At 43.4% G+C, this 27541-nt stretch overlaps 1 protein-coding gene across 1 annotated transcript; it reads right to left on the minus strand.

Annotated features, from left to right (window-relative positions):
• Window positions 1–27541, minus strand: LOC123943516 (homeobox protein unc-4 homolog). The gene is made up of 4 exons (XM_046007806.1): window positions 27324–27541; window positions 26156–26234; window positions 807–1138; window positions 1–583 (listed from the first exon to the last, which is right to left on the minus strand). The coding sequence occupies exons 1-4, from the start codon at window positions 27539–27541 to the stop codon at window positions 1–3; spliced, it is 1212 nt and encodes a 403-aa protein (XP_045863762.1).

Here is a 27541-nt window from a genome sequence, read left to right on the forward strand (position 1 = left end):
CTACAGGCTCGGCTCCCGCGGCCGTCGCCGCCACTGTTCCGCCCGGCCCGGCCCGCGCGGCCCCTCTCGCGGGAGGGGAGACTCGGGGGCGCCTCCCTCCTGCAGGGGGGCGGAGAGGGGAGGAGAGCAGAGAGCGGGGAGAGTCAGTACATTCCGGGCCCGGGTTGAGCCGGGGCGGGTGGGGGGGGGGTCGGTCTCCAGGTTCCAGGCGCCGCCACCCGCCGCCGACTCCGGCTCCACACACGAGCGCGAGGGGGGCGGAGACCGCAGGCAGCGAGGGTGGGGGGCGGGGGCCCCGGGCGCGCATACCCGCGCACGCGCAAGCGCGCACCTCCTTCGCCTGCACCCTCTCGGCTCCGTGCGCGGCCCGCCCCCGCTCCAATCCCGGCTGCCTCCTAGCCGGCCGTGGCGGCGGTCCCATCCCCCTCCCCCCAGAGCCGCGGACGGGCGCGGGGCGCGCGCGCCGGGCGCTGCTGCTGGCGTCAGGGAAACCCCGGAGAAGCGGATCCTCCTCCTCCTCCCCGCGGCCGCCCGCTCGCCGCAGCCCCTAGTCCCTGCGCGCGCTAGCCGCGGGCTCCTCGCCCTAGGGAGAAATCGCCCCCATTCTCACCTCCCCTGCCGCCTCGGGCTGCGGAAACGGGGCGAGAGGCGTTCGAAGCTCGGGCTAGTCCAGGAGGCCGGAGCGGGATCGCACCTCTCTTCAGCTTGGGCCCAGGGCCTCTATATAGGGCCTCAGAGGAAACCGAATGGCCTCCGGGAGGAAACCTGGGTGCGCAGAGGGTCGGCGCGGGGATTTATGTGCTCGCCAAAAACAATAGCGATCCCGCCCGGCTCTTGCTGGGACCTGGCGCGGCTCCCGTGGGAGGGGGCCCACCGCGCCACCGCTGACCTCCGGCTTCCAGGCCGGGCCGCCCTCGCCGCGCGCTTCCCCGGGAAGGGCCGGGGCCCGCCTGGACCGCCGGGCCCGCGCCCCCACCCGCGTCGCTCGGCCCGGGTCCAGGGAAGCAGGGCTCAGACAAAGGTGCCCGGCGTCCACCCCTTCTGCCCGAGCCTGAGCCCCAGGGCGTCCCGGTGCTGATCCTCTAGCTGTAGCAGACCTTTTACCTATGCCTCCGCGGGGCACCTCGCTCTCTCGAATCTGGAGGTGACGCGGTTTGCCGGTAAACCGGGAGCGAGAGGAATGTGATTTTGAACCCTTGGGTCATTGTGAGGCAGCACCCAGGCTTCCCAGAGTTCGGGGAAAGCAGTTTGTAGTTACACTGCTGATGGGAATACTGCTAATTTTATAAACTGCACCCATGGAAGACTTAAGAAAATCTCTTTGTGTGATTAATGCTCGAAGAGTCATGCCTGCCTTGTTCACATGAGTTGGATTTTTGTTCACTGCTCTGCATAGTCAATAACCAAAATGTGTTGCTTCCCACGAGAAGATGGCTATTTCTCTGATTTCCACATCCCTACGTGCCTTCTCGTAATTATTTTCTTCAGCTGTTTTCTTTTATTGGGAAGTGCCAAAATAAGCAATATAAGGTTTGCGTTAACATTAGGAGGGAAGAGCTCAGACTCCTCATAAAACCTCTTAGATCATTGAAACGATGAAATTAGGAACCCTCATCCCAATTCTTTGAAACAATCGACTCCTAAAAGAACAAACATGCTTATTGTTTTCCACCAGGGAAACCATTTAAATATCTTTTTGTCTTGGTTAGAGTTGTTAACCAGCAAAAATATTTCCTAAATACCCCTGATTGACCTGTTAAATTAGAAATAGATTACCTCCCAATTACTTCACAAGTATTTGCTTAATTAACCTTTAATAATCACATCATGAATAATGTGATTATTCAGTTTTCTGAGATAATGAGAAAAACCCTTTGGAAACTATAAATTGCCTCGCAAATGTCAATTTTCAGATATCTTTTTTAAGTCTGAAAATTTTTCTTTGGTAAAACTGTAAAATGTATAATGTGACTTCTAAAATGAAGTGTAAAGAAGAACTATGAGTTGTGGCTAATAAAATAATCAGACTGATTTTCATGTTTCATTTTTGTGAACTGTGCCACTAACGTCTCAGCCCATCATGTACATTGGAGTTAAGTCAAAAAGTTTAAAGCACTTTCTGTAAAATAGGGTGACTAAATCATGTATTTCTGACTTGTGATTAAATCACAATTTTAATTAAGCTCACTTTAATAAACCACTAATAGATGGAACCCCAAATGAAAAGTTATAGATCCTATATCAGTTCAAGAAAAGTAACCCCGGACACACACTTGAATTCGGATTCCTCCTCTTATTGCAATGTAACTGACATTGTAGATAGTCCCTCTAAAAAAATCAGCATTTGAATTCATTAACCTCTCTTCTCTCTACTAAGGCATCTCTGAGAGTTTTCCTTAGGAATCTTACTTATCATTTTCATCCTCCCAACAAAATTTTCAACTAATACTTCAGTTCACATTTATACTGCTAATCAACATATTTTATGTAGTCTAAACTATTAATCTAGAGAGATATATTAAGCCATTTGTGAAATTAACACTTTTTTCATCTAAGAGCATGAGGCCCATGTTCAAGGAATAGAGCACAAAGAAAGTTTTAGAGCAAAGAAAACAGACTGGCCTTTGTATGTTGGTATAAGTTATCAAAGTGCAGGCCAAAAATAACTAGACCAAATATTCTTGTGAAATTTATTCTAAGCATACTTTGATATAAAAATTAAATGAAAAATTAATAAAGCCAATGACTATAAAACTTGGTAAGAATCTTATTCTCTGTAGTAAAAGGATTATTTTCCAACTTTAGAGAGGCAATATATTTCAGTGTTTAATTGCTGGCAGTAATTAGATTCTGTAGCTGATTCCCTGGCCAAATACCAGTATCCAAGGTAGCAAAGAAGAAAGCTAGCCCCCTGACTAGTAGGTCCGAATATAGAACACTTCCTAGACACAGAAAATTTTAGCTAGGAGTTACCCATGTGGTAGGCACAAGATTTTCTCCTAACTAGTGTTGACATTTTTACAACTCACCCTTTACATTTCACTAGGTTAGAATTTTTGTTTCTCCCTTTCTCCTCCCAAAGCCACCTGTTCTAGGGAGCCCTCTCTGAATTAAGCCTAATTAAGAAGGCTTAAGGACAAAGCCTACACAATATTAATTTTGCTCATTACACGTTGCTTAATTAATCATATATCTGTACTTCCACAACCTATTAATGCACCAAATATTATTGAAGATTTTTTTGTGTCAGATATTGTGCTGGGTGCTGAGATAAAATTATTCATTTGCTCATTTAATATTTATAAAACACCGTGTCTCATGCTCTGCCCTGTGTTCAAGGAACGCAATGGTGAGCCAGATAGACAAGGTTCCCAGTCTAGCAGGAAAAGAGTTGTAACAAAGAAGTGTGAAGAATGTTATGGTAAGAAAGATAAGGAGTGTGGGAAACAGTAAGAGCATCTAACCTGACTAAATTGTTTGTGGGGGCAGAGGGAGGGTGGGGTTGGGGAATTAGGGAAGAAGCATTGGTCTCTAAACTGAGCCAAAGATGAGTTAGCTATCCTGCAGTGAGAACTGACGTCGGATTTGCATTTTAGAAGAATCACTCAGGCTGCTTCATGAAGTGTAGATTGGAAGGAGACAAGACCTACGAAACCAGTTCCGATTTTGTTCACAGTAGTCTGGGGAGGAGATGGTGAGGGCCTGCAGTAAAGCAGAGAGAGTTAAGTGAGCAGATAAGAGAGAGATTTAGGAGATAGATAGAAGCGACAGAGGTGTGTGGGAGACCCGAGGCGAGGGTGACTCAGATTTCAGTTTAGGCATCAGAATGAAGGTGGTGACGTTCACTGAGAGGGGAATTAGGAAGAGGAGCAGATGAGAGGAAATGTGAGTTTAACTTTGGACAAGTTTAATTTAAAGTGCCTAAGGGACATCTAAGTAGAAGTGTCAGTAAACTGTTTGTTATTTGGGTCTGGGGTTTAGCAGGGAGAACGGGGCAGGAGGTGAGTCATCAGCATATACTATCTATGCCTAAATATAAGACATCTTTGAATACAGAGCGTGCCCCATTTTCCCAATTAAAATCCACCCACAATAAAACTTTGTAGCCAGCTTAAATTTATGAACTTTTAGAGATGTAGATCAAATAATCAGAGATCTACTGATAATATTTAATGCATTAACTTAATTACACTTATACACTTTAAACAATGAAATATAATTTAAAAAATGATTTTCTAGAAACTCTTCACAGGCTTTTTATCATCACCAGAGTCACATTTTGAGTCTCTGACACAGTTTCCCAAGACGGATTATCTTTACTTCCACCTCAATTTTTGACTTGATATGTGACATTGTCACTGAGAATTTTATTCCAGGTTACAGTATCTAATGACACTACATCATCTATCCTATACCCATATTGATCTATATATTTTTTTTTCCATAATGACTCTTAAGGGCTTGTTTTCGAACACATCCAACACTTGAAAATTTGAAGGTATCTCCCTGGAACTAGTTTCTAAATCTGTGTAAAATTTCCTTGTTTCTTACCAATTCTGTCAGGTGGCTTCTATATGAACACAGAATGCATTTATTTCATGCTGCTGCATGTTCCCCCAAAGAGCATTTTGATGTTCAAAATAATTGAGAGAGCATGCAGTAATACGAAGGACTTTTTTTTAAAGGTCAGAATATAAGATGACTCTGTCTCTTCTAATTATAGTGGGGAGGGGGCTGGGATTATACCCCAATATATACAGTAACGCCAAGAAGTGGTTGAGATTGCCTCGGGAAAGTTTCAGACTGGAGAGGAAGATTTAGGACTAGAACTAAACCTGGGGAACACCAACACATTTAAGGTACAGAAAAGAAAAAGAACTTGCAAAGAAACAAACACATATAAAAAGAAAAGCAGAAGCATGTAGTGTCACAGAACCCAAGGAAAGAAAGTGCTTCAGGAATGCAGGAGTGGTCCGTAGTGTCACGTGCTCCTGAGTGTGCTAAGGTGGTCATGGACAACCTCACCAAGAGCAGTTGCAGCAGAGAGTAAGGCCACCTGATTGCTATGGCTTGTCGCTGAGTATGTACAACTTCCCCAAGGTGTTTACTTATAATAGGAAGAAAGAGTTGGGAAGTCTAGAATGGATTTTGTTAAGAGGGGAGTGAAGTTAACTGCTGATCCAAGGAACCAATAGAGAGGGAAGTGTTGAAGATTCAAGAGAGCAAGGGGATAATTTATAGCTTTGAAACACTGTAGTAGATAATTTGGCAGCTGTCATTCAGCAAGGCCCATGATTATCTGACCTCAGTAGTCTCAAGCAACCGGCAACATGCAGAAAGGACTTCACAGAATAGAGTTACACCCTGGCCCTGTGGTTTTCAGGCAGCTTTCCGCTATATTTGAGCATGTGTCGTTCTTGTAACACCTTAATGAAGACTGGAAATAAGAAGCCACATCCTGACAATGGCTACCCAGTCCTCTCTCCTCAAAGGACACGTGGCTGGATCCCACCAGACAGCAGTCTCCAAACAAGGCAGTCCAGCTTTCTAGCAAGAATGACAGGATCTTTCTTTTTGGTTGCCAGCAACAGAAACCCAACACGAAATACTGTCTGAAGCAGGAAAAAATTTTATGGAAAGGACCCTGGAATCTCAGGACGAGGATGCAGCCAGACCTCAGGAATGGAACTAGAAACTGGAGGGCTTTATAGAACCCAGAAAATCATCTTTTTGAGAGTCTTGTGTCTCTGCCCATCTTTCTGAATCTGCCTCCGTTTCACATCTGTTGCACAATGGCTCTGTGTGCTAGTCCACATGGCAGAAAGCGGCCACTGCCAGAAACTTCCCAGTTACCCTGTTATGGTCTGCTTCTGACTGTCAGTCTTAGCTACGAACTTCCCAGTGGAAGGACCGAGAATCGGTCTTGGATTAGCCCACTCTAACCCATTCAGGCAGTAATGTGGCAGCTCCCACTGTAATTAAGTAAGTAAAAGAGGAATGTGTAATTCATGGGAAAAGAGGCATCAATTGCAGCTGGATTCCAATTATCACTATATCCCAATTGCCACACCTGGTACCTGGTATTTAATAAATATCTGACCTGATGTATTTGATGTTGATGTGAAGATTTTTCAAATTATGGAAGGAAGTTTACATATAGGTCAAGGTATTTGCTTGGGGGAGAAGAGCCAGAAAAGAAGAAAGCAAAGATACAACCATGCAGATATGTTCATAGACAAGAGGATACCAAATTCATTCTTGAGGGTCTTGATCTTCTCCACGAAGTAGGAGCAAGGTCTCCTGCTGCCCAGAGAGAAGAGTAAGGAGAGCAGCATATATGTGGAAGCGCCAGAGGGGATTAAGAGAGGAAAGTGGACATGGGTCCAGGTGAAATTCTTAATGACACACTTGTGATTTTTGTTTATCTAGTATTTCTAAGGCAATACATAGTAAGAGGAGAGAATGTGGATGGTTGGACTGACCCAGAGGTGGGGATTTCTAGGAGTGGGTGAAGAAGTAAAAGACAAGGGAGGATGGAGGCACTCAAGGATGCCGAGAAGTGAATTATCAAACTGGCAAACCATGTGCTGTAGTCTAGATAGGGAAGGAAATAAATCCAGAATGGTTAGAATGACTAGGGTAAAATGAGAGTGTCAACATACTGGAACATGTTTGGTGCATTACTTTTTGGTGCATTGCTTATAAGGTTGAGGGTGCCTCCTGCTTGGGAGTTTTTCAGGGCTAATAGAAAGGGACCAAAATATGGGTAGCTCTTATACTGGACTTAAGCTAAAGGAATAAATGAGCTTCTTGAAGTTTTTATGTTATTGAATCCAGCTCCCTAGTGTTGGAGAGCAGACTGGCTGTGTGTGATGGTGGTGGGTGGATAGGAAGGTTGTAGCTTGGAATAGGAACCATATAGGAATAGGATGGTGGAGAGGGAGGAGATCAGGATCAGTGTAGCTAAGAGATGGGTCATCCACAAAGCCAATGAAGTCACCCAGGATGGCAGGCATGGAAAGGTTGGAATGGAGAAAAAGAATATTAGCCACTTGACACTTAAGATATCTGAGAAATGTCTTATAAGTCAATCATTATATGACAACAACAACAAAAAAGACACTGAGCTAGATGCCATAAGTCCCAAAATCAGAGTTCTTGTTCTCCTTAGGTTTTTTGTTTCTGCTCCAAAGTGTAAGTGATTTGGTGGGAAATGATGGTGGGATCCCAGATGAATATTAACACCACCTACTGGTCACTTGAGATCTGAACAAATGAGGTCCACAGAAGTGGCCTCAGGAGAAAGTCAGATTTGAAAAACAAAACAAAAGAGGAGAGAGAAGGGATGCCTGTGCAGAGAATGGGTAAATAGAGGCATTTATTTACAACCTGGTGGGACTTCCAGGGGAACAGAGGAAATGTTCGGAACAGAGGTTAAGCTCTGAGAGCTTGCATCAATGGGGAGCAAGTGCAGAACATTATAAAAAGAGGCTGCATGACAATGACCACTAGGATGAGAGGCTCTGAATCAGTGGTGACACTAAGCCAATGTATCACAGTGAAGACTGTGGCCTGTGAGGAGCCCAGCTCAGCACGACACAGCTTTTGGTGTTCTAGTAAGTCCGTGGAAGCCTAAGGGAGGAGAAGGGCCAATCTGTTGGGTTCTAGATTCTGAAGGTTCTAGATTCTGCGCACAAACCCCCCAGGGGACAGCCACAACCACAGCAGCTAGAGCAACACTGCGGGAGCAGTAATGACCCAAGGGCAGGTACGAGAGAGGTTCCTGAAGAAGTTCAAGGGCTCTCACGACAGAATGCCTCCCTGATGCTTAGTGCAGGGATTCCCAAATATAGAATCACCCAGCGAATATGCTGAACACATGAAAGATTCCTAGACTCCACCCCAATCCTCCTGAATTATAAACTCCCAGGGGGCGCTCCAGGGATGCGTGTTTTTGAGAAATCGCTAGATGGCTTCGGAGTTTCTATCTAACAGGAACTTAAGGGTGGTAATGTAGTTGGTTAACAGAAGTAAGCAGTGACTCGGGATGATCAGCTTGATGGATTTTCATATTCTTAATTTTCGTATTCTCTAACTTATTAAAATAAGCCAAAACATTAACTTGTAACTCACTACTTTAACACTTTGGCTTTGCCTCCTCTCTTTTTCCTTCTTGTCATTATTTGTGTTTGAAATCATTACCCTCTTGTCATTGGTGACTTTAAAAACCATCCCTTTCAATGTTACATTTATCAAATTTCCCAATATTAAAGGAATGCATGTTATGGAACCTTTGGAAAATGCCCAAAAGTAGATAGAAGTGTAAAATTACCTATATTCTCGGGGCGCCTGGGTGGCTCAGTGGGTTAAGCCTCTGCCTTCGGCTCAGGTCATGATCTTGGGGTCCTGGGATCGAGCCCCGCATCAGGGTCTCCGCTCAGCAGGGAGCCTGCTTCCCCCTCTCTCTCTGCCTGCCTCTCTGCCTACTCACAAGTACACAACTACTCTGTCTGTCAATAAATAAAATCTTTTAAAAAATTACCTATATTCTCTCTTCCCACACCACTCTTAATGTTTGTCGTATCTCCTTCCATTTTTATTCCTCTCCACAAAGCTTTTTTCTATATTTGTAATTTTATATAGGAAAAAAAAGTTGTAATTTTTTCTATATATGTTATATATGTATATACACAACACACGTGTATATATATAAATATATAGTTACAAACTTTGTAACTTTGTAAGAAAATTTGCAATCATAGTATATGTGTAAATATATATTCTTTCTTTTTTTATCCTAAATTTATTTTTATTTATTTATTTATTTTTAATTTCTTTTCAGCGTAACAGTATTCATTGTTTTTGCACCACACCCAGTGCTCCATGCAATACGTGCCCTCCCTATTACCCACCACCTGGTTCCCCCAACCTCCCACCACCCCCCGCCCCTTCAAAACCCTCAGATTGTTTTTCAGAGTCCATAGTCTCTCATAGTTCATCTCCCCTTCCAATTTCCCTCCACTCCCTTCTCCTCTCCATCTCCCCATGTCCTCCATGTTATTTGTTATGCTCCACAAATAAGTGAGACCATATGATACTTGACTCTCTCTGCTTGACTTATTTCACTCAGCATAATCTCTTCCAGTCCCGTCCATGTTGCTACAAAAGTTGGGTATTCATCCTTTCTGATGGAGGCATAATACTCCATAGTGTATATGGACCACATCTTCCTTATCCATTCGTCCATTGAAGGGCATCTTGGTTCTTTCCACAGTTTGGCAACCGTGGCCATTGCTGCTATAAACATTGGGGTACAGATGGCCCTTCTTTTCACTACATCTGTATCTTTGGGGTAAATGCCCAGTAGTACAATTGCAGGGTCATAGGGAAGCTCTATGTTTAATTTCTTGAGGAATCTCCACACTGTTCTCCAAAGTGGCTGTACCAACTTGCATTCCCACCAACAGTGTAAGAGGGTTCCCCTTTCTCTACATCCTCTCCAACACATGTTGTTTCCTGTCTTGCTAATTTTGGCCATTCTAACTGGTGTCAGGTGGTATCTCAAAGTGGTTTTAATTTGAATCTCCCTGATGGCTAGTGATGATGAACATTTTTTCATGTGTCTGATAGCCATTTGTATGTCTTCGTTGGAGAAGTGTCTGTTCATATCTTCTGCCCATTTTTTGACATGATTATCTGTTTTGTGTGTGTTGAGTTTGAGGAGTTCTTTATAGATCCTGGATATCAACCTTTTGTCTGTACTGTCATTTGCAAATATCTTCTCCCATTCCGTGGGTTGCCTTTTTGTTTTGTTGACTGTTTCCTTTGCTGTGCAGAAGCTTTTGATCTTGATGAAGTCCCAAAAGTTCATTTTCACTTTTGTTTCCTTTGCCTTTGGAGACAGATCTTGAAAGAAGTTGCTGTGGCTGATATTGAAGAGGTTACTGCCTCTGTTCTTCTCTAGGATTCTGATGGATTCCTGTCTCATGTTGAGGTCTTTTATCCATTTCGAGTTTATCTTTGTGTACGGTGTAAGAGAATGGTTGAGTTTCATTCTTCTACATATCGCTGTCCAGTTTTACCAGCACCATTTATTGAAGAGACTGTCTTTTCTCCACTCTATATTTTTTCCTGTTTTGTCAAAGATTATTTGACCATAGAGTTGAGGGTCCATATCTGGGCTCTCAACTCTGTTCCACTGGTCCATGTGTCTGTTTTTATGCCAGTACCATGCTGTCTTGGTGATCACAGCTTTGTAGTAAAGCTTGAAATCAGGTAACGTGATGCCGCCAGTTTTGTTTTTGTTTTTCAACATTTCCTTAGCCATTCGGGGTCTCATCTGATTCCATACAAATTTTAGGATTATTTGCTCCAGCTCTTTGAAAAATACCGGTGGAATTTTGATCGGAATGGCATTAAAAGTATAGATTGCTCTAGGCAGTGTAGACATTTTAACAATGTTTATTCTTCCAATCCAAGAGCATGGAACGGTCTTCATCTTTTTGTGTCTTCTTCAATTTCTTTCATGAGTGTTCTGTAGTTCCTCGAGTACAGATCCTTTACCTCTTTGGTCAGGTTTATTCCCAGGTATCTTACGGTTCTTGGTGCTATAGTAAATGGAATCGATTCTCTAATTTCCCTTTCTGTATTTTCATTGTTAGTGTATAAGAAAGCCCCTGATTTCTGTACATTGACTTTGTATCCTGCCACGTTACTGAATTGCTGTGTGAGTTCTAGTAGTTTTGGGGTGGAGTCTTTTGGGTTTTCCATATAAAGAATCATGTCATCTGCGAAGAGAGAGAGTTTGACTTCTTCCTTGCCAATTTGGATACTTTTTATTTCTCTTTGTTGTCTGATTGCTGTTGCTAGGGCTTCTAATAATATGTTGAACAAGAGTAGTGAGAATGGGCATTCTTGTGTTCCTGATCTCAATGGGAAGACTGCAAGCTTTTTCCCATTGAGGATGATATTTGCTGTGGGTCTTTCATAGATAGATTTTATGGAATTCAGGAATGTTCCCTCTATCCCTATACTTTGAAGCATTTTAATCAGGAACAGATGCTATATTCTACTTTCTTAAACTTATTACATATTCTGCTTTCTTGAACTTATCATAAATCCTTCCTTATGTTATAAATTATTATTCTTAAAAATATATGCACTACTTTGCAATATTATGTTGAGTAGATAAATCATAATTGCCTAAACCATTTTCTTATTTTCTTATTTTTGGATGTTTGATGTTGTTCATTCATTCTGCAAATTTTTTTTTAAATTTATTTGGCAGACAGGGATCACAAGTAGGCAGAGAGGCAGGCGGAGAGAGAGAGGGAAGCGGACTCTTTGCTCAGTAGAGAGCCCCATGTGGGGCTCGACCCCAGGACCCTGGGATCATGACTTGAGCCGAAGGCAGAGGCTTTAACCCACGGAGCCACCCAGGTGCCCCCATTCTGCAAATATTTATCAGTTTTCTACTATGTGCTGGACAGGGCTCTCAGGTCTAGAAATACAGTCATGAAGAAAGTAGGCAAATTCTCTCAGGGCTTACATTCTAGTGAAAGGGAGACTAACAGTAAATAAATGTCAATTGATAATAAATGCCCCTCCCCCCCCCAAAAAGGCAGGGAAGGGATAAAGGACAATGGGGCTGCTATTTTATATAGCATGGTCAACACAAATAATATTGCAATGAGTACATTGATTCATAATACTTTTAATTCAAATTGTTTTGCCAAGATACTTCACGGGAGAAAGAACTGTGAAATCAAGGAGTGTGAATATACTCACTGATACATATTGTTAATGACATTCCAAAGAGTTGGACCAATTTGCATTCCCACCTTTGAGATAGGATCACTAGGTATTTATACTATTTTTAAGATTTTTTACTTAAATTCAAACATATAATGTATTATCAGTTTCAGGGTTTTTGTTATTAGCTTCAGGGGTATTTAAATTATTTTGTAATCTTTACTGATTTGAATTTCTTATTGATTTGAATGAGCTTTTAGAAAAGGAAAAGTTAGAGGCACCTGGGTGGCTCAGTGGGTTGAGATTCTGACTCTAGGTTTTTCAGCTCAGGTCATGATCTCGGGGTTTATTGTGAAATGGAGCCCCACAAGGAGTTCCCACCTCTAGTGAGCTTCTTATCTAGCCTCTCCAGGAAACCCAGGTGGGGCTCCATGCTCAGTGGGGATTCTGCTTTCCCTCTGCCCCTCTCCCCTCGAAGATAAATAAAATCTTTAAAAAAATAAAAAATAAAAGAGGAAAAATTTAACTTTTATCCTATTTGCTATGAATCACTTTTCCAGATTATTGATTGACTCCTAACTTTGGTGGTGTGCCCCTCTCTTTGCATAACTACCGGTTGTCCCAATACTCTTTGCTGAATGAGTTTTTCCTCATACACTGGTTTGTGCAGCTATATTTATTATGTATTAACATTTTAAAGTATATCAGAATCTGTGTCAAAGTTATCTATCTGGTTCATTCATCTGTCTACTTTGCACCAATACCGCACTGTGTAATTACTTAAGTATAAGACATTCTAATACCTGTCAGGGCGAATTCTCCCTCATTATGCTTACCTTTAACATATATTCTTTTTGTTATCCTTTATGATTTATTCTTCTAAATAAATTTTATGCTAATTTCATCGAATATTCATTCCAGTCTGCTGCCTACCGTTTTTGTATTTTTGATGCTGTTAGGAATGAGATTTCCCTTTTCATCACATTTTTAATACGTTATTGCCGTTACACAGGCTAGTTATTGATTTTTGTGTATTTATCTCATCCTACCATTTTATTGAACTCTTTTTATCAATTCAAATTGCTTTTTAATGGCATCTCTTTGGTTTTAGAGATGTATCATGTATTTTTAGAGATGTATCATTTCTTTTCCCTCATACACTATCTCTAACAGGTTTTACTGCATGTTACATGACGGTTTAGGATTTATTACTGTTGTGTTTTTATTCTGAAATACATCTCTTATCAAAATTAAATTATGCTCTTTGCTAAAAGGCTTTGGTCTTAAATTTTACTTTCTTTATGTTTATCTGGTTTGTTTGTGTTTAATCTATCTCCATGTTGCTTTTATTTTTCAACTTCATCTTTTTTGTTTTAGCTGTTGTTGGTGGACACCTGTGGGAATGGCTGTCAGCCACCCCTTGGTTCCCACCACAGCTAGCACGTTCCTGCGGAGCAGTCTCACCTCCTGACCACAGTTGACTGGGCTTGGTGTGGACACCGGACCCCAGATTGGCTAATAACGCTACCCTAATCACTCCGACCACCCTCCATTGGGTCAGGAGCGCTGGCCACAAGCTGAGCCCGGAAGACATTTCGACTTGGAGAATGCGCGGAGAGAGCGAGCGAGCCCCTTCTTTCTGGTGGTTTAAAGTCTAAACTGTTCAAACCAGAAAGTGTACAAGGTCTTGTTTTTCCACCCGTAGAAAAAACTAGCAACCAACAGGAGGATGAAGCCACACCCAGAATCCCAGCCGCAGTGAATGAGACAGTATTTGAACGTCACCCAAGTCCTCAGTTTCTAGTGTTCCTAATACCCAGCCACCTCTCTGCACCCATAGCTGTTCAGCTATACCTTGGGTTTGGTGAAATACTTCAGCCTTGATCCCATAAATCCTCGTCTTTAGCTCAGGGGAATTTGCATTGGTTTTCTGTCACCTGCCACCAAAATATTCCCAGATAATGTAATATATGTTTCTGTACACAGCTGAGATTTACTCTTGAGGCAGGAACACAGGCCAGATAGCATTCTAAGTTCTAGTGGTGATAAATAATTATTTTTGATGTTACATTGGCTGGATCACTTCGGCAGGGAATTAAGAGAGGGGAGACTACAATACATCGGGTCAGGCTATCTTGGTAACCACGCTCCTCATCTCTTATCTAGATAATGCAGGCCACAGTGTCTGCCACTGGGTTGAGGTCCTAAGGAGTCTCAGTCACAATGTGACCACTTCTCCAAAGCACCTATCTAAGCAATAGATGATTCGTTTCATAGCCTCTGGAGTGAGGGGGAAAGAGACGAGATTGATAGAGCATAACATGCTCCCTTCTAAAATAGACCCTCCAGTACTATCTTCAGGGCTGTCAGCCTCCACCTTCTGCCAGCTAAAGACCGTGGAGAAGAAAAAGAATTACTTCAGGGCACTAGGTTTCCAAAAGGAACACCCTTCCTGTCACCTCCCAGCAGAATCTCCAGGCATGTGACATAAAGGGGCTCCAGCCCTGGATGGAGATCGTCTCAGGGACCAGCACATTTCCCTAACAGCTGTGCCACCAAGAACGTCAGGATTTGTACATCTGCTTTCAGGACATGGAGTTAGCATTTTGGACGGTTTTTAGTCCCTTACCAGCCGCTTAGAAATCGAATTACTCTGCTGAGTGCCAGAGTAACTAGCTCACTGACTGAACCACTAAATCAGACTAATTGAGGTAACAAATATGCCTGAACACTGCTTCCTTGAGAAAATGCAACCCTCAGAAGACATGACATTTACTTCTGACGTAGCTGGATGTAATTGACAACGAGGCATTTCTGAGACTGCTTTTGGTTTGTATTGATTAAAAGAAATACGGAATGAATTTTAAGGGTCCAAATGTACTCTGCCCTGATTCAAACACAAACAGACACACCAAAAAGAAGTTTGTAAGTAGAACGCAAATCTAGCACAAGTCAGTAACAATTGAGAGCCCTTATAGCCCGACAGCAGCTTTCGGACCGTATGCAATGATTCCAGGGGTTTGGTGCAGTTCACAACGGGGCCGAGTTCAGTGTCACAAATGCCTTCCAGAAATTATTATGGTTGTTTGGCTACTGTATTGGCAGTCTCAGCAGGACTGTACCAACCGCGTACACTCCTTCTGATTCCTAGCTCGATCTGTTGCTTTGAAGACAAAAAATGAGGTGAGGATGAATAACTTTTATGATTTCTGTCAACTTGACCGTTACCTTAAAGACATTACATTTGGGCGCCTGGGTGGCTCAGTGGGTTAAGCCTCTGCCTTCGGCTCAGGTCATGGTCTCAGGATCCTGAGATCACCCTGCATCAGGCTTTCAGCTCAGCAGGGAGTCTGCTTCCCCTTCTCTCTCTGCCTGCCTCTCTGCCTACTTGTGATCTCTCTCTCTGTCAAATAAATAAAATCTTTAAAAAAAAAAAAAGTTCATTTAACTCTTTTAATCCCAATGAAACAAACATTAAGGCAAGAAGTTAGAAAATTCCTTTGGTAATTGGGTTGTAAAGTTAATGGCAAGAAGAAACTTTTGTAAAAAAATGCAATGGGATATAACGCAAAAGGAATCCACCAGAAAATTCTAACAGCACTGAGAGGGAAGACGTGTTCCTAAAGATTGCCATGCACCATGCCATGCTGTTATGTTAAACAGGCTGATATTTTAATCAATGTTTAGGACCCCAAAAATAAGCTCACAAGATATTGAGATTTTACTTTAAATGAATTATTCATAGACCCAGTAGCAACTTAAAAATAACATTATCGCATGATCCTTTTTTTTTGCCAACACAAAAATTCTAAATAAAGAGAAAGAAAGGGTAACCATGGCAAATAGGGTACTTCAGCTGTAACTTGAAAGAATTGGACATTTTTTTGTGCTTAGCTTTACTACTCAGTAGTTTAGTTTGTCATAGAGTATCCAAAATCCCTCTGTCTACATGTGCCAGTTCCCAGAGATACTTCAACTATGAACAGTAGTGTGGGTGTAATCAATATAGAAAGTCATCAGGGGGCCTGGGTGGCTCAGTTGTTTAAGTGTCTGCCTCCAGCTCAGGTCATGATACCAGGGTCCTGCTGCTGATTCCCTCAGCTTTTGGACTGGCTGAGTGGCCACAAGCCAGCTCAGTTAGCATGCTCAACCCCAATATGCTGTGAACATGGTTCTACATAAGTTTGCCATAAGCATTTTTGCCACAAGCGTTTTTGTCACATTTTTGCTGCATAACTAATTGGCTACAAGGCAATTTTATCATAAAAGGTAAAATCATAAAAAAACAAAAGAGGGGCACCTGGGTGGCTCAGTGGGTTAAAGCCTCTGCCTTCAGCTCAGGTCATGATCCCGGGATCCTGGGATCGAGCCCTGCATCGGGCTCTCTGCTCAGCAGGGAGCCTGCTTCCCCCTCTCTCTCTCTGCCTGCCTCTCTGCCTACTTGTGATCTCTGTCTGTCAAATAAATAAATAAAATCTCTTTTTAAAAAAAGAGGACATTCATTCAAAGGGACATAATCATAAAAATGAGCAAAATTAAAAAGACTTGATGGTTGAAATACAAAATATTTAAATATACTTAAAATGTGTAGTTTAGAGTCATGGCAATAGTGCACAGATAACCGATTTTATTTTATGGGTGGTACCTAAGCACATATCTTCAAAGTCTTTCGTTCTTAGTACTATACACCTTTTTTTTTTTTTTTGCTTGTTGATTTGTCTCCTCGTTCAACATTGCACTTTTTCCTTTTTCACTAAAATTTCATCCTTCTAGAATGCATATTTGTAACTGAGCCTTGCATTGTGTTGTGAAAGCCTTCTACGTTGTTGTTTGTTCTTGGCATATTGTCACACGTCTGCTGAGAGACGTTCCCGAGTTCCATGGGAAATGTGGGTTTAAAACTCTGCACTGTCCTATAGACTGCTATGAGGACTCAGATGTATGTACTATAAAAACGGGAGTTCTATGTCAATGAAGACATGAAACCCAACTGTCAGCCAGTTGATGAAACCAACAAACTGTCAAACCAAACTGTTAACCAGTTATTTTTTTTTTAATCTTTTATGGCAGAATTGCCTTATGGCCAATTAGTTATGCAGTGAAAATGTTTGCAGAGAAAATGCTTGTGGCAAAAACACCAGACATGGTAAAAATAAGACCAGCTTCTACAAGATCCATGATATTAAAAAATACTGGGTTGACTAACAGTGGCATTTCTCAGTCTAGATATACAAGGTCTCTGGGCTTTGTTGAGTCAGTGTAGCTTTGTTGAGTGTAATAACTGTATCACTCTGGTGCGGGTGTCAGTAAGGGGGTAGGCTGTGCATGTCTGGGGCAGGGCGTATGTGGGGAACCCATGGACCTTCCCCTCAATTTCACTGCAAACTGCTCCAAAACTGCTCTAAAAAAGAAAAAAAAAAATTTTTTTTTAAGGAACAAAGCTCTTAAAAAAGCATGGTGTGAACACAGTGACAACTTGCCTTTTTTGGGTTTCTTGTCCTGTTCTCACTCTCTTCTATTTTCCATCTAGCTATCATAAAGTTTATTCTAAATACATGTCCTTCTGAAATCCCACCAGCAAAGCCCATTGTTGACAGGGAAGTGTCTGAACATGACCTGTAGGGTTTGTCTTATTTCTAGCCTGTGTCTACTTCTCCAGGCTCATCTGTCACAGCCATACAAAACCCTGCAGCCATATTACACGGCTTCTAGCTCCTTGGATACTCCAGGCTTTCAAGTGCCTCCATGCCTTGCTCAAGCTGTGCTCTCTGATTAGAATATGCCTGGTAAATTCCAACTCCTCTTTTATGTTTCAACTCTTCTGAGACGTTTTTCTTGCCTGGAACCCCATGCCCCCACAATCCTGCCCTCATATAGCCAACTGTTTCCTCCTTTTTGGTTACCCTTCTACCTTGAACACACTCGTGTGATTGCATTTATTGCTGTGTTATGATTTGCAGGTCTGCCCCCAACAAGGGCAGGGACCATGCCTGATTTGTCTTGGTAACTTGGAGGGCTGGCACTGTAGGCACCAGGGTAACGTTTGTTGGACAGATGGACACACCAACAGATGGTTGAATGGATGATGGTTAATGCGGTCTTGTTCACCAAATTTCAAAAGTCTGGTACAAAAGCTTTATGAATAAAAAGAGCTATAATTTTACATAATGTACACTTATTTGGTACTTGGCATGTCACAATTGATCCTTTTATATTAATTTCCTGTTTCTCCCAGGAGATCGTAAATTGCCAACACACATCCCAGTGAGGCATGCTGTAGGTAACGTGAGACTTGATTCTTTCAGACTTCATGTTGTGAGTGTCTGATCTCTAAGACAAGTACAGTCACTTACTGTCCCAGGGGTTCTCTTGGGAGAAACATTATTTACTGGTGGTCAGTTAGAACTGTGTGGAGTTTAATATTTGTTGCAAAAGCCGAAGGGCTGCCCTCCTTCTAATCTCTGAAGGCATTCGTATGCCCAAGAACCCTCCCTTATCTTTATTTCTGAACCCAGAGTTTAGTTGAATAAAGGAAATAGGGGTAGAATCAAATGAGTAAGTTTCTTCTCTAATTCAAAGCATCATCTCTGGGTTGAAGAACAGAGTTTAATTACGGATTTAGGTTTTTTTTTAAGTGATTGCAGGAAAAAAGGGGGAAAGGAGGGGGGGTAGTTGCTACACCAAAGGGAAATATCAGAACAAAATAGGATCTCGGATTGAGCAAGGCTTATCTTTCTACTTCCTCCTCTTCCTCCCAGCACAGGATGCTAGAACCAGGATGATTACGATGGCCTGGTCTACTGCTATTCTCATCGAAATCAGAGGCTGCAAATTATGGAAATGCAATTGGCCAGCAAAACAGGACTTTCTGCCACTAAGTAAAGCTCCATGCGACACTCCTGTAAGAAAGCCCTCCACTTCTTAGCCCTGATCGGCTCAGCCCTTTCCATGTCGTGTTCGGGGGAAACAGTGGACTCTTCCAAGATTGCAGCATTCCTGCTTTCAGGAGGCATTTTTACTGCATAACCAGAAGTGTCTTTTTGAGTTTGGACTTCCTAGCCTTGAGAAGGAGTTGACGCGCTTCTTCACTGAGTGTGAAATGAGCAGATGGTGTTGTTTCACTCCAATTTGTTTTGCATGGACTGAGGAGGAGGCTGTGGGGGAGGGGATAAATGTGTTCTGTCCTTGATGGCTGAACACAACTCACTGGCACAAGCAACCCACTTCCCTAGCATTGGATCGTCTACTTCTTAACAAGGACCGGCTCTTCACTTACTGCACTCCAGTCTGGAAGCTATTATCACCAGGTTGTTCTCTTTATCCAGAAGGGATTATATTCTCATTACAGCAGAAAGACCCCCAAACAAAACCCCAAAACAAAACAAACAAAAAAAAGCCACAGCATATTCGGTCTGTCTAACCTAATACTTGAAGGAGCCTATTATAGACCCTTTGAGGTAAGGAAAGTCCCACGTTTTAAAATACCAGTTGCCCCTCTCCAGGCACGTTCATCTCATTTTCATTCATTTCTGCATTCACCAATAACCAAAGATGTCTTCCAGTAAACTGAGATAAAGAGCCTGATGACTATCAGGGAGAAGTTGCTAACTCCCCAGGGACCCTCTGCCAGCTCTTTATCTGGACTGCTGGGGGAACGTGGGCCAGAAAAGTGGTGGTGAGACCCTTGTCCTGGGGAACGTTTGGACCTTCTCCTGTGTTTCTAGGTGGAACCCTAGTCCAAAATCATCCAAGGAAAAGGGCTCTTGGGCTAAGAGGGCTGTCTGCTCTGCCTGCTGTCACCAAGCGTGTGCTCTGGTCCCCCACATATGACTTTGGTGCAGCTACAGCAACTTCTTTGTGCTCCCAGCTCCCTCCTTTTCATCCCCTGGCACAAAAACTCCAGTGAGTAATGTACACTTTGCTGAAGATTTCATTGGGGAGAGGGAAGGAATCTATATGCCCCAGAAGTGCCCCCAACCAGTTATCGTTTCTCATGTTATCTGAGCATTGTGTTTCTCTCTTTACGCCCCCCTAAATTCAGCTCTGCCCCCAACTTGCACAGTCCCCCTCAGTAAAAGCTTGGCAGTGAGTGGGCCTATCACCCCCTTTTTTTTTTTTAAGATTTTATTTATTTATTTGTCAGACAGAGATAACAAGTAGGCAGAGAGGCAGGCAGAGAGAGGAGGGGGAAGCAGGCTCCATGCTGAGCAGAGAGCCCGATGAGGGGCTTCATCCCAGGACCCTGGGACCATGACCTGAGCCGAAAGCAGAGGCTTTAACTCACTGAGCCACCCAGGCGCCCCCCATCACCCCTTTTTGAAGGCAAGTTAGTAACCACCAGTTGGTATGGAAGCCCACTCTCTGGGATTCTTATTCCCACACCAAGAGTCACCGAACAACATCTAATTTTGTCCCTGATAGGTAATCTTGTCAGAATGATCTTCTTCACCTCCTTGTATCAGGTCTGGCCCAATCTCCAGAATTCACCGAGGCCTCTTCCTACTTCGTCCATTTAGCCTGCTACTCCATACTCTTGTCTCCTGTTTCATTGACCTCCTGTTTTCTCAAACCCTCAGCAAATGAGCCAGATTCACCCTAGCCCATCCTAGATTTGGTGACCTATTTTGGATATGCTTCTCGAAGCCAGGCCCTGCCCATCTCCCTAGGACAGGACCCATGTTCCCGTCCTACTTAGGGGAGACCCCGCTGCTTTCATCCTGCCTGGACTGCTCGCTGAGCGTGGTGGGTCCCATGTCATCAAATCACTGTCCTTAAATGGGATCCTAACACAGTGCATAAAGAATTTTCAAACGTGTCCATACATCACCAATGCTTTTAGCGCTGAGGGATGGGCTATCGTGTCCTCGGACACTGACCATAAGAGGGAGACAGCCAGTCACACGCAGCTCAGCTCTGGAGTTCTTCCTGGTCTGCGCTGTCTGCTCCTTGGTGAGTTTAACACTTGCGGGTTTGACAGCGGTCCATTTGGACCTGGTTCTGCCTTTGGAATACTGACCCTTAGAATTAGGGCCTAGCTTCTGCAACTTGCTGTCAAGTTTGCCACTGTTTCGGGGGTCTTTTGGCTTTGGTGGCCTTGCTTTTCCTCAGCTGTGGAAACATAGGCCCCTGATTGGGACCAATGTGGTGGGGATCTCCCAGCCCTTCCCCCTCCCCCCCCACGAAGGTGGCACAGAGCAAATTCACAGTTTCCAGGAAAGAATTATAAGAACTCGCAAAGTTCGTATAAAAGTTTTTATAATAGGTTTACCAGTTGTCCGGTATTAAACCAGACAATCTGACATTTTACCTTCCTGTCCCGTTAAAACAACAACAAAAAAAATTCTTTTAAGGAAGCACATATTTCTGAGTAGTTATAAAGTTAAAGAACTATATCTAATATATATTTATTGAAATAGGCAGATAAATTACTTAAGTCAATTTTTATATCACCTCCACAGCCCCCTGAGTCCCACCCCAAAAGCAGCTTTGGTACTTTTATAGGAAAAACCTAGAAATCTAAATTATTGTTGAATGTGGAGTGTCCTCCCCTTTTATTTTGTTTTTAAATTTTATTTATTTATTTGAGAGAGAGAGAGTGTGTGTGCGTGTGTGAGAGAGTGGAGAGGTCAGAGGGAGAGCAGACTCCCTGAGGAACAGGGAGCCCGATGTGGGACTCTATCCCGGGACCCCAGGATCATGACCTGAGGCGAAGGCAGTTGCTTAACCAACTGAGCCACCCAGGCACCCCCCCCCTCCTCCCCTTTTAATTTAAAAATCTGCAGTAACTGCTGTGTTGTTTTGCAAAACAATATATGTGCGTTAAGGAGCCATATCAATGGCACAGTTGTGTATTCAACCATTTAGAACTATTTTCAAATGTTTAGTTTTCAACAGAATGCAAACTGTGGTCTTCCTAAAATTTGTCTCCTAATCTTGGGCTTCAAAGGACATTCAATCATGATTATCATCTCTTTTCACTTAATAAGGTAGTTTTAAAATGCTATTTGATATCTAAGAGAGCCTCGTGAATTCTTTTAGCAATTTCCTGTTTTGACCCAAAAAAATTTTTTTGCCAAAAAGAGCTGGAGCCTACAAAGTTTGGGGACTGTATATCCTGGTTTTTCATTTTTTGAAAGCTTGTCAGAATATTTATCTTCTCCAGTTTATGATTCTTTTCCTTTTTTTCTTCACTTACAAATTTAATAAAACTTAAACGTTCTCATCTTTCTCATCCTCTCACCAAAGTAAACATCTCTCTAATTACCCATAAAGGGGAGATGTTTCCAAGGAATTATTTACTGTTTATTAAGAAAAAAGGCAAAGGCTGTGATAGAAGGCTCTGTTTCACACACATGAGTTTTTAGCAAAAGCATTTAAATATCCCTAAGCCTAGGAGAAAAAAGGAAGTCAAAGAAATTATGCCACATTAACTATATTTCTAAGAATTTGTTAACTAAGTGCCTGGGAAAATGCATCTTGACCATCAATCTGAAGAAATGTTTCTTGCAAGTATCACCTTCACAATTCACCTGTTTCCTCAAATGTTTATTGCCTGGCACTGTTTTAGACACTGGACATGTAGGATAAAACAGAATAGAGAAAAATCCTTGCACTTGACAGCTGTGAGAAGAAACTCTTGGTTCTTTAACAGTACCCATTTATTAAAAGTAAGTACAGAACATAAAAGATTGCCAGAATCCAAAGAAATCCAGGCTTCCCCAGCCAGACTGTAAATTTCTTTCCGGTGGTACCTCCTGGAGGAAGGACTGAGAGGCATTCATCTCCTAACTCCTCCTCTGCCCAGGCTGGTGTTTGTTAAACCCATCAGTAATTTGTTGTAACCACAGATGGTCCCTTCCTGGACAAAGAACATCTGTATCCTTGGAATGATTTCTTTATAGAAATAACAATTTTTCAGGTTTGTCTGATTGTCCTCATGAAACAACACTTCTTTAAACATCTCTGGCATACAAAAAAGAAGTTTCAGTAACTGAAACTTAATCAAGTGAAGTAGGGAGATATTCTCACATTGTCACACCTGCATTGTTCCTGGAAGTACAATGCTGGAGAATGGCATGAGTTATGGAGTAATTGGGAGAGCCCAGGGTAGTCCCATCTACCCATATTCTCCTCTCCCTACTGCCCCTAGTCTCTCTCTTCTATCCGGATGTCACATTGCAGGAAAAAAAAAAAAAATTCATCATGGGATTGGTTATTACCCCACACCGAAATGCCTTCTTTAGGTATCATTTTTAAAATATGCAGACACCTCTTGGAAGATTGTCACACTCTGCTAACAGTCAGGGCGTCTGGATGATTGCTGGGAACTAACACTGAAAGGGTTTGAACTATGGGCTAGGCACTTTACATGCCACATTGGTTATTTCCTACGCTGATCTCTAAGAGTAGGCTTTCTCATGTTGCTGATGACAAATCTAGGGTCCAGAGAGGTTAAATGACAAACTCCCAGATCACACAGCCTTCAACGCTGGAGCCAGTGATCTTTCTCTCCCTTAGTCTGAATTCATTTATCAAATTCCTTTCCTCTGTGGCACACAAGACCTAAGTAAGGATAGCCTTGAGAGTGATGACTGCTTGGCAAGAGGGTTGAAATCCAAGGGATAAAAACAGAGCAATGAAATGAGAGACGAAAAAGAAACATTTTGCTGACTTTCCAGTTTTCTTTAAGGTCAGATTCAGCATAGGGCTACATTGTTACTGCTTTGATAAAATTCCTGATTCTCAGAAATACTGACTTGGCAGGACCTTAGAGGTCATCTAGCCCAACCCACCATTAAAAGCTTTATTCAGTCATTAACTCACTTTATTACTGTTGGTGATCTGGGAAGGAGTGTCATTGACTTGGCAAGTGAGAACATTTCTCTGAACCACAGTTTTCCACTATCTCATCCCGGGCTTGTCTGGAGAGATTCAACTTTAAATAATAAAAATTCTTTACATCTCTAAGCTTTTCACAGTTGTCAAAAGGCTTTCACATACATTATGTTCTTTTAAATTCTCATTTCTGTAAGGTAGGGAAGGGTGGCCTCTTACAGTGGCAAGAGCCCGGACCTCGGCCAGGTAGATCTGGGTGCAAATTTCCATTCGGTGACATACGAGTCATGTGAACTTGGGGAGATCGCTTAATCCCTTTGACCTTCCTAAACAAGCCGCTTTTAAGCCTCCCAAGTCCTCACCTGTAAAATGGGGATGATAATATCCCCTACATGAGGCTGAACTAAAGTGTGTGTAAAGCGTTTGCTCACGGCAGGTGCTTAGGATTGGTTGCCTTTCCTCTTTCCCTCTCTTGTTTTATTGCTGACGAAGCAGTGGTGACAAGAGGTAAAGCAATTTTCCTAAGATCAAAGAGCCAGTGGTTGGTGAACAGAGGCCAAACCCTTTGACTGCAGTTCTAGGGCTCTTTGTGCTATCCCATCCCGCTCAAAGAAACTTCCTCCTTCGCTGCCCTTTCGGTGTGTACACACCTACCGATTTCTTTGTAGTGCAAACTCCTCAGCTCCCTTTTTCTTCCCGCTGGGCGTTCTGTTTAGCTGTGTCTGCCCCCTCGCAGTGCCGTGTTCCTGCTGGTTTCTGCACATACTGCCTCTGGCTAGTTTCCGCTGTGTTTTATATGCTGTTTGGAAGTTCAGGACAAATGTCCTAAACTCAGCTGTGTCTGTCGACCATGAAATCTCGTTCTGCTGGAGAAGACAGGGCAGCTGTGGTGACATCCAGGCAGATGGGCTCCTAGTCCCCTGGCTTCTGGTGCTCAAGTGTGACGTGCTACCGGCTGCCTTCTGGATCTTGATTACCGCTCCCCTGGTGTTGCTGCTTGCCCCTTCCTCTAACAAACTCTGATTTAAACAGCCCTACACTCAGCCTTTCACGTCCCTTGTGACACACGGAACTGGTGCAGCCCACGGGGAGCCCCTGAAACAAATGGCTTCCAGAGAAATTGGTGCTTTTAAAGAGGGCATGCTTCCACATGCTGATACAGAAATGCATGCACGTCCTCCAAACTATCTTTATTTAGGTCATTCGAAATGCATGGTCACAGTGTTCCCTCCGGAGTGAAAAGTAAATGTGTAGGCAAGCAGATTTACAATACAGTACGCCTACGTAGCGCATGTATTTACACAGAACACGTAATAAAAAAGATATTTGTCACTCATTTCCTTTATCATAAATTCAAGCGGGATCACTGGACTATTACTCAATCCAGAGAAAATATGATACCAGAGATCTGAGAGAATTCTCAAGAGATCCATCTTGTCAATGTACCTATCTACCTGTAAGCGGAGGAAATGTCTAAACTAATCAGAATTAAGAGTTGATGTTCCCTTGCTGAAGATCTCTATTCTGCCATGAAGCTTATTTACATATCTAAAGTTGTTTTTTTCAACCACCAAACAAACAGCTCCTTGAGAATTCCCACAAATAAGGAGGATCATATTTGTTTTCCTTCCCAGGGTAGGCGCTAGGCATATGATCTAAACAGACTTGTCAAGATGGGGCGCCTGGGTGGCTCAGTCGGTTAAGCATCTGGATTCAGCCCAGGTCATGATCCCAGGGACCTGGGATCAAGCCTTGCATCCAGCCCGGCATCCACTCCTGAATCAGGCCTCCTACTCAGTGGGGAATCTTTTCTCCCTCCCCCTGCTCATGTGCTCTCTCTCTCTCGCTCGCTCACTTCCTCACTCTCTCTCTCTCTCTCAAATAAATAAAATCTTAGAAAAGAAAACTTGATCAGAAACTCTGTCAAACACTCCTCAGAGTCCATGGGGCCAACTCTATTTCCTCCAGGCTCCTTTCCGCCTGCCCTCAAGAGACTTCAGGCGCTTGCCAACCACAGCCCAGCTGGTGCAAGGCTGATTATCTACCTGATGCCTCTTGTCCAAGGGACTGTTGGCCATTTCCAGGGATCTTAGTTTTCTAGGAGGGCAGAACAAAAATAAATTCAGCTGTTGGCAAGAGTTCTATGCTTTTCTGGGCCCCCAATTAGAACTGAGACTCTCATAGTCTATTGCAAACCAGATGAGCTCTTAGACTTTATTCAGTCCCGGCCCATTCTCCCACCCCAGATATGCGGCCCCAGAGCACTGGCCCAGTGCACTGGCCCATTCCTCAAGAAATGAGAGAAGAGAAGGGGAAGGACAAACTGCACAGGGAGTGATGGAGACGGTCCTCTTGACCCTGCACGGTCAGTCTAGCATGCCCTTCCCGGCGCCCTCTTCCAGTCCTCCTGCTGGTCCCTCCTCACGCTGAGCAAACTGAGAAAAGCCAAAGCAAAGCAGACAAAGCAAAACTGCAGACCACATGTGGGAGCCTGGAGAACGCGAGGGCGCTCTTCCACACCCTGCCTGACCGTCCGCTCACCCGCTCCGCATGCTCTTAAATTCCTTACCCAGTAGCCAGAATTCACTGGGAACAGTAACTGGAGTTTGTCTCCTTTTTCCTGGATTCTCACCTGTCCAGAAGAAAACCTGTTGTGGAGTAACAAAATATCAATATTCCCCACAGAGAGTTTAAAAATATAAACAACATTGTAAGAAAGAGAGAAAAACAAGTCTGCCGGAAGGACTGGCTTCACTGTTGTGTGAGCTGATTATAGAAAAAAGCAGTCTAATTTCACTCTTTCTGTAGAAGAGAGGGGAATCAAATAGGTGATATTTAGCCCAAACGGTTGGAATCCACACTGCCCCTGGGCAAGCTCTGTCCTCACCAGGACCTATTCACCCCCATCTGATATAGAAACTCTACCTCCAGGGACCATCCCAGAGCCTCAGCAATCCCAAGACTCAAATGTCCACTCTCTGTGGACCTTGGCCCCTGGCTCAGGGCTGATTGGGGACACCCTCGCTTGCTCCTAAGTCTGGAAGTCTAGCGAGAGCCCCATTAACATCCCAGTGTTTCTTCTAAGTAGGAGTATACAGTTTCAGTCTTTTATCTTCTCTTATTTCTCTTTCTGAGAGTGCCTCCTCTTCCTGGCCAGGGCCTGGGATTTGGTCAGCTTCTGCCTGCCCCAGCCTGGCCCAGTCTAGTCGCCCACAGAGAGCCCATTACCTGCATTCTTGGTTTTGCCCCTCAAGAGCTTCCTGTGTATTAACTCATCTCCATCATGTTTCAAGCAGAAGACCAGCACAGCTGATCTTTGGTGATGAGGACTGGTGGGCTGCAGAGTTAAGAATGCAAGGTCACGGGGCACCTGGGTGGCTCAGTGGGTTAAAGCCTCTGCCTTCGGCTCAGGTCATGATCTCAGGGTCCTGGAATCGAGCCCCGCATCGGGCTCTCTGCTTAGCAGGGAGCCTGCTTCCCTTCCTCTCTCTTTCTGCCTGGCTCTCTGCCTGCTTGTAATGTCTGTCTGTCAAATAAGTAATTAAAAATCTTTAAAAAATAAAAAAAAAAATAATAAAAAGAATGCAAGGTCATAGGGACATATGTTCTCAGCAGGACCCTGTCTAGACTCCTGTACTTCCAAATGGACTCTAAGGATCCTAACCCTGCACTTAGTTTCCACCAAAGGGAGAACTGAATTGGGTGTGTATTAGTGTGTGAGAAATCTATTTCCTCACAATTCTGAAGGCTGGAAGTCCAAGATCAAGGCGTCACTGGGTGCCATTCCTCCCGAAGCCGGTCTCTTTGGCTTGCGGACAGCCAGCTCCCGCTGTGTCCTCACACGGCCCCTCCTCTTTGCACACACGCCCTTGGTGATTCTCTCTGTGCGCGTCCAAATACCTCTTCTTGTAAGAACACCAGTCGGATGGCTTAGGGCCCCCTCAGAGGAACTCAT

The sequence above is a fragment of the Meles meles genome, chromosome 6 (genome assembly GCF_922984935.1).
Source record: "Meles meles chromosome 6, mMelMel3.1 paternal haplotype, whole genome shotgun sequence".
In the NCBI taxonomy this organism is placed as follows: domain Eukaryota; kingdom Metazoa; phylum Chordata; class Mammalia; order Carnivora; family Mustelidae; genus Meles; species Meles meles.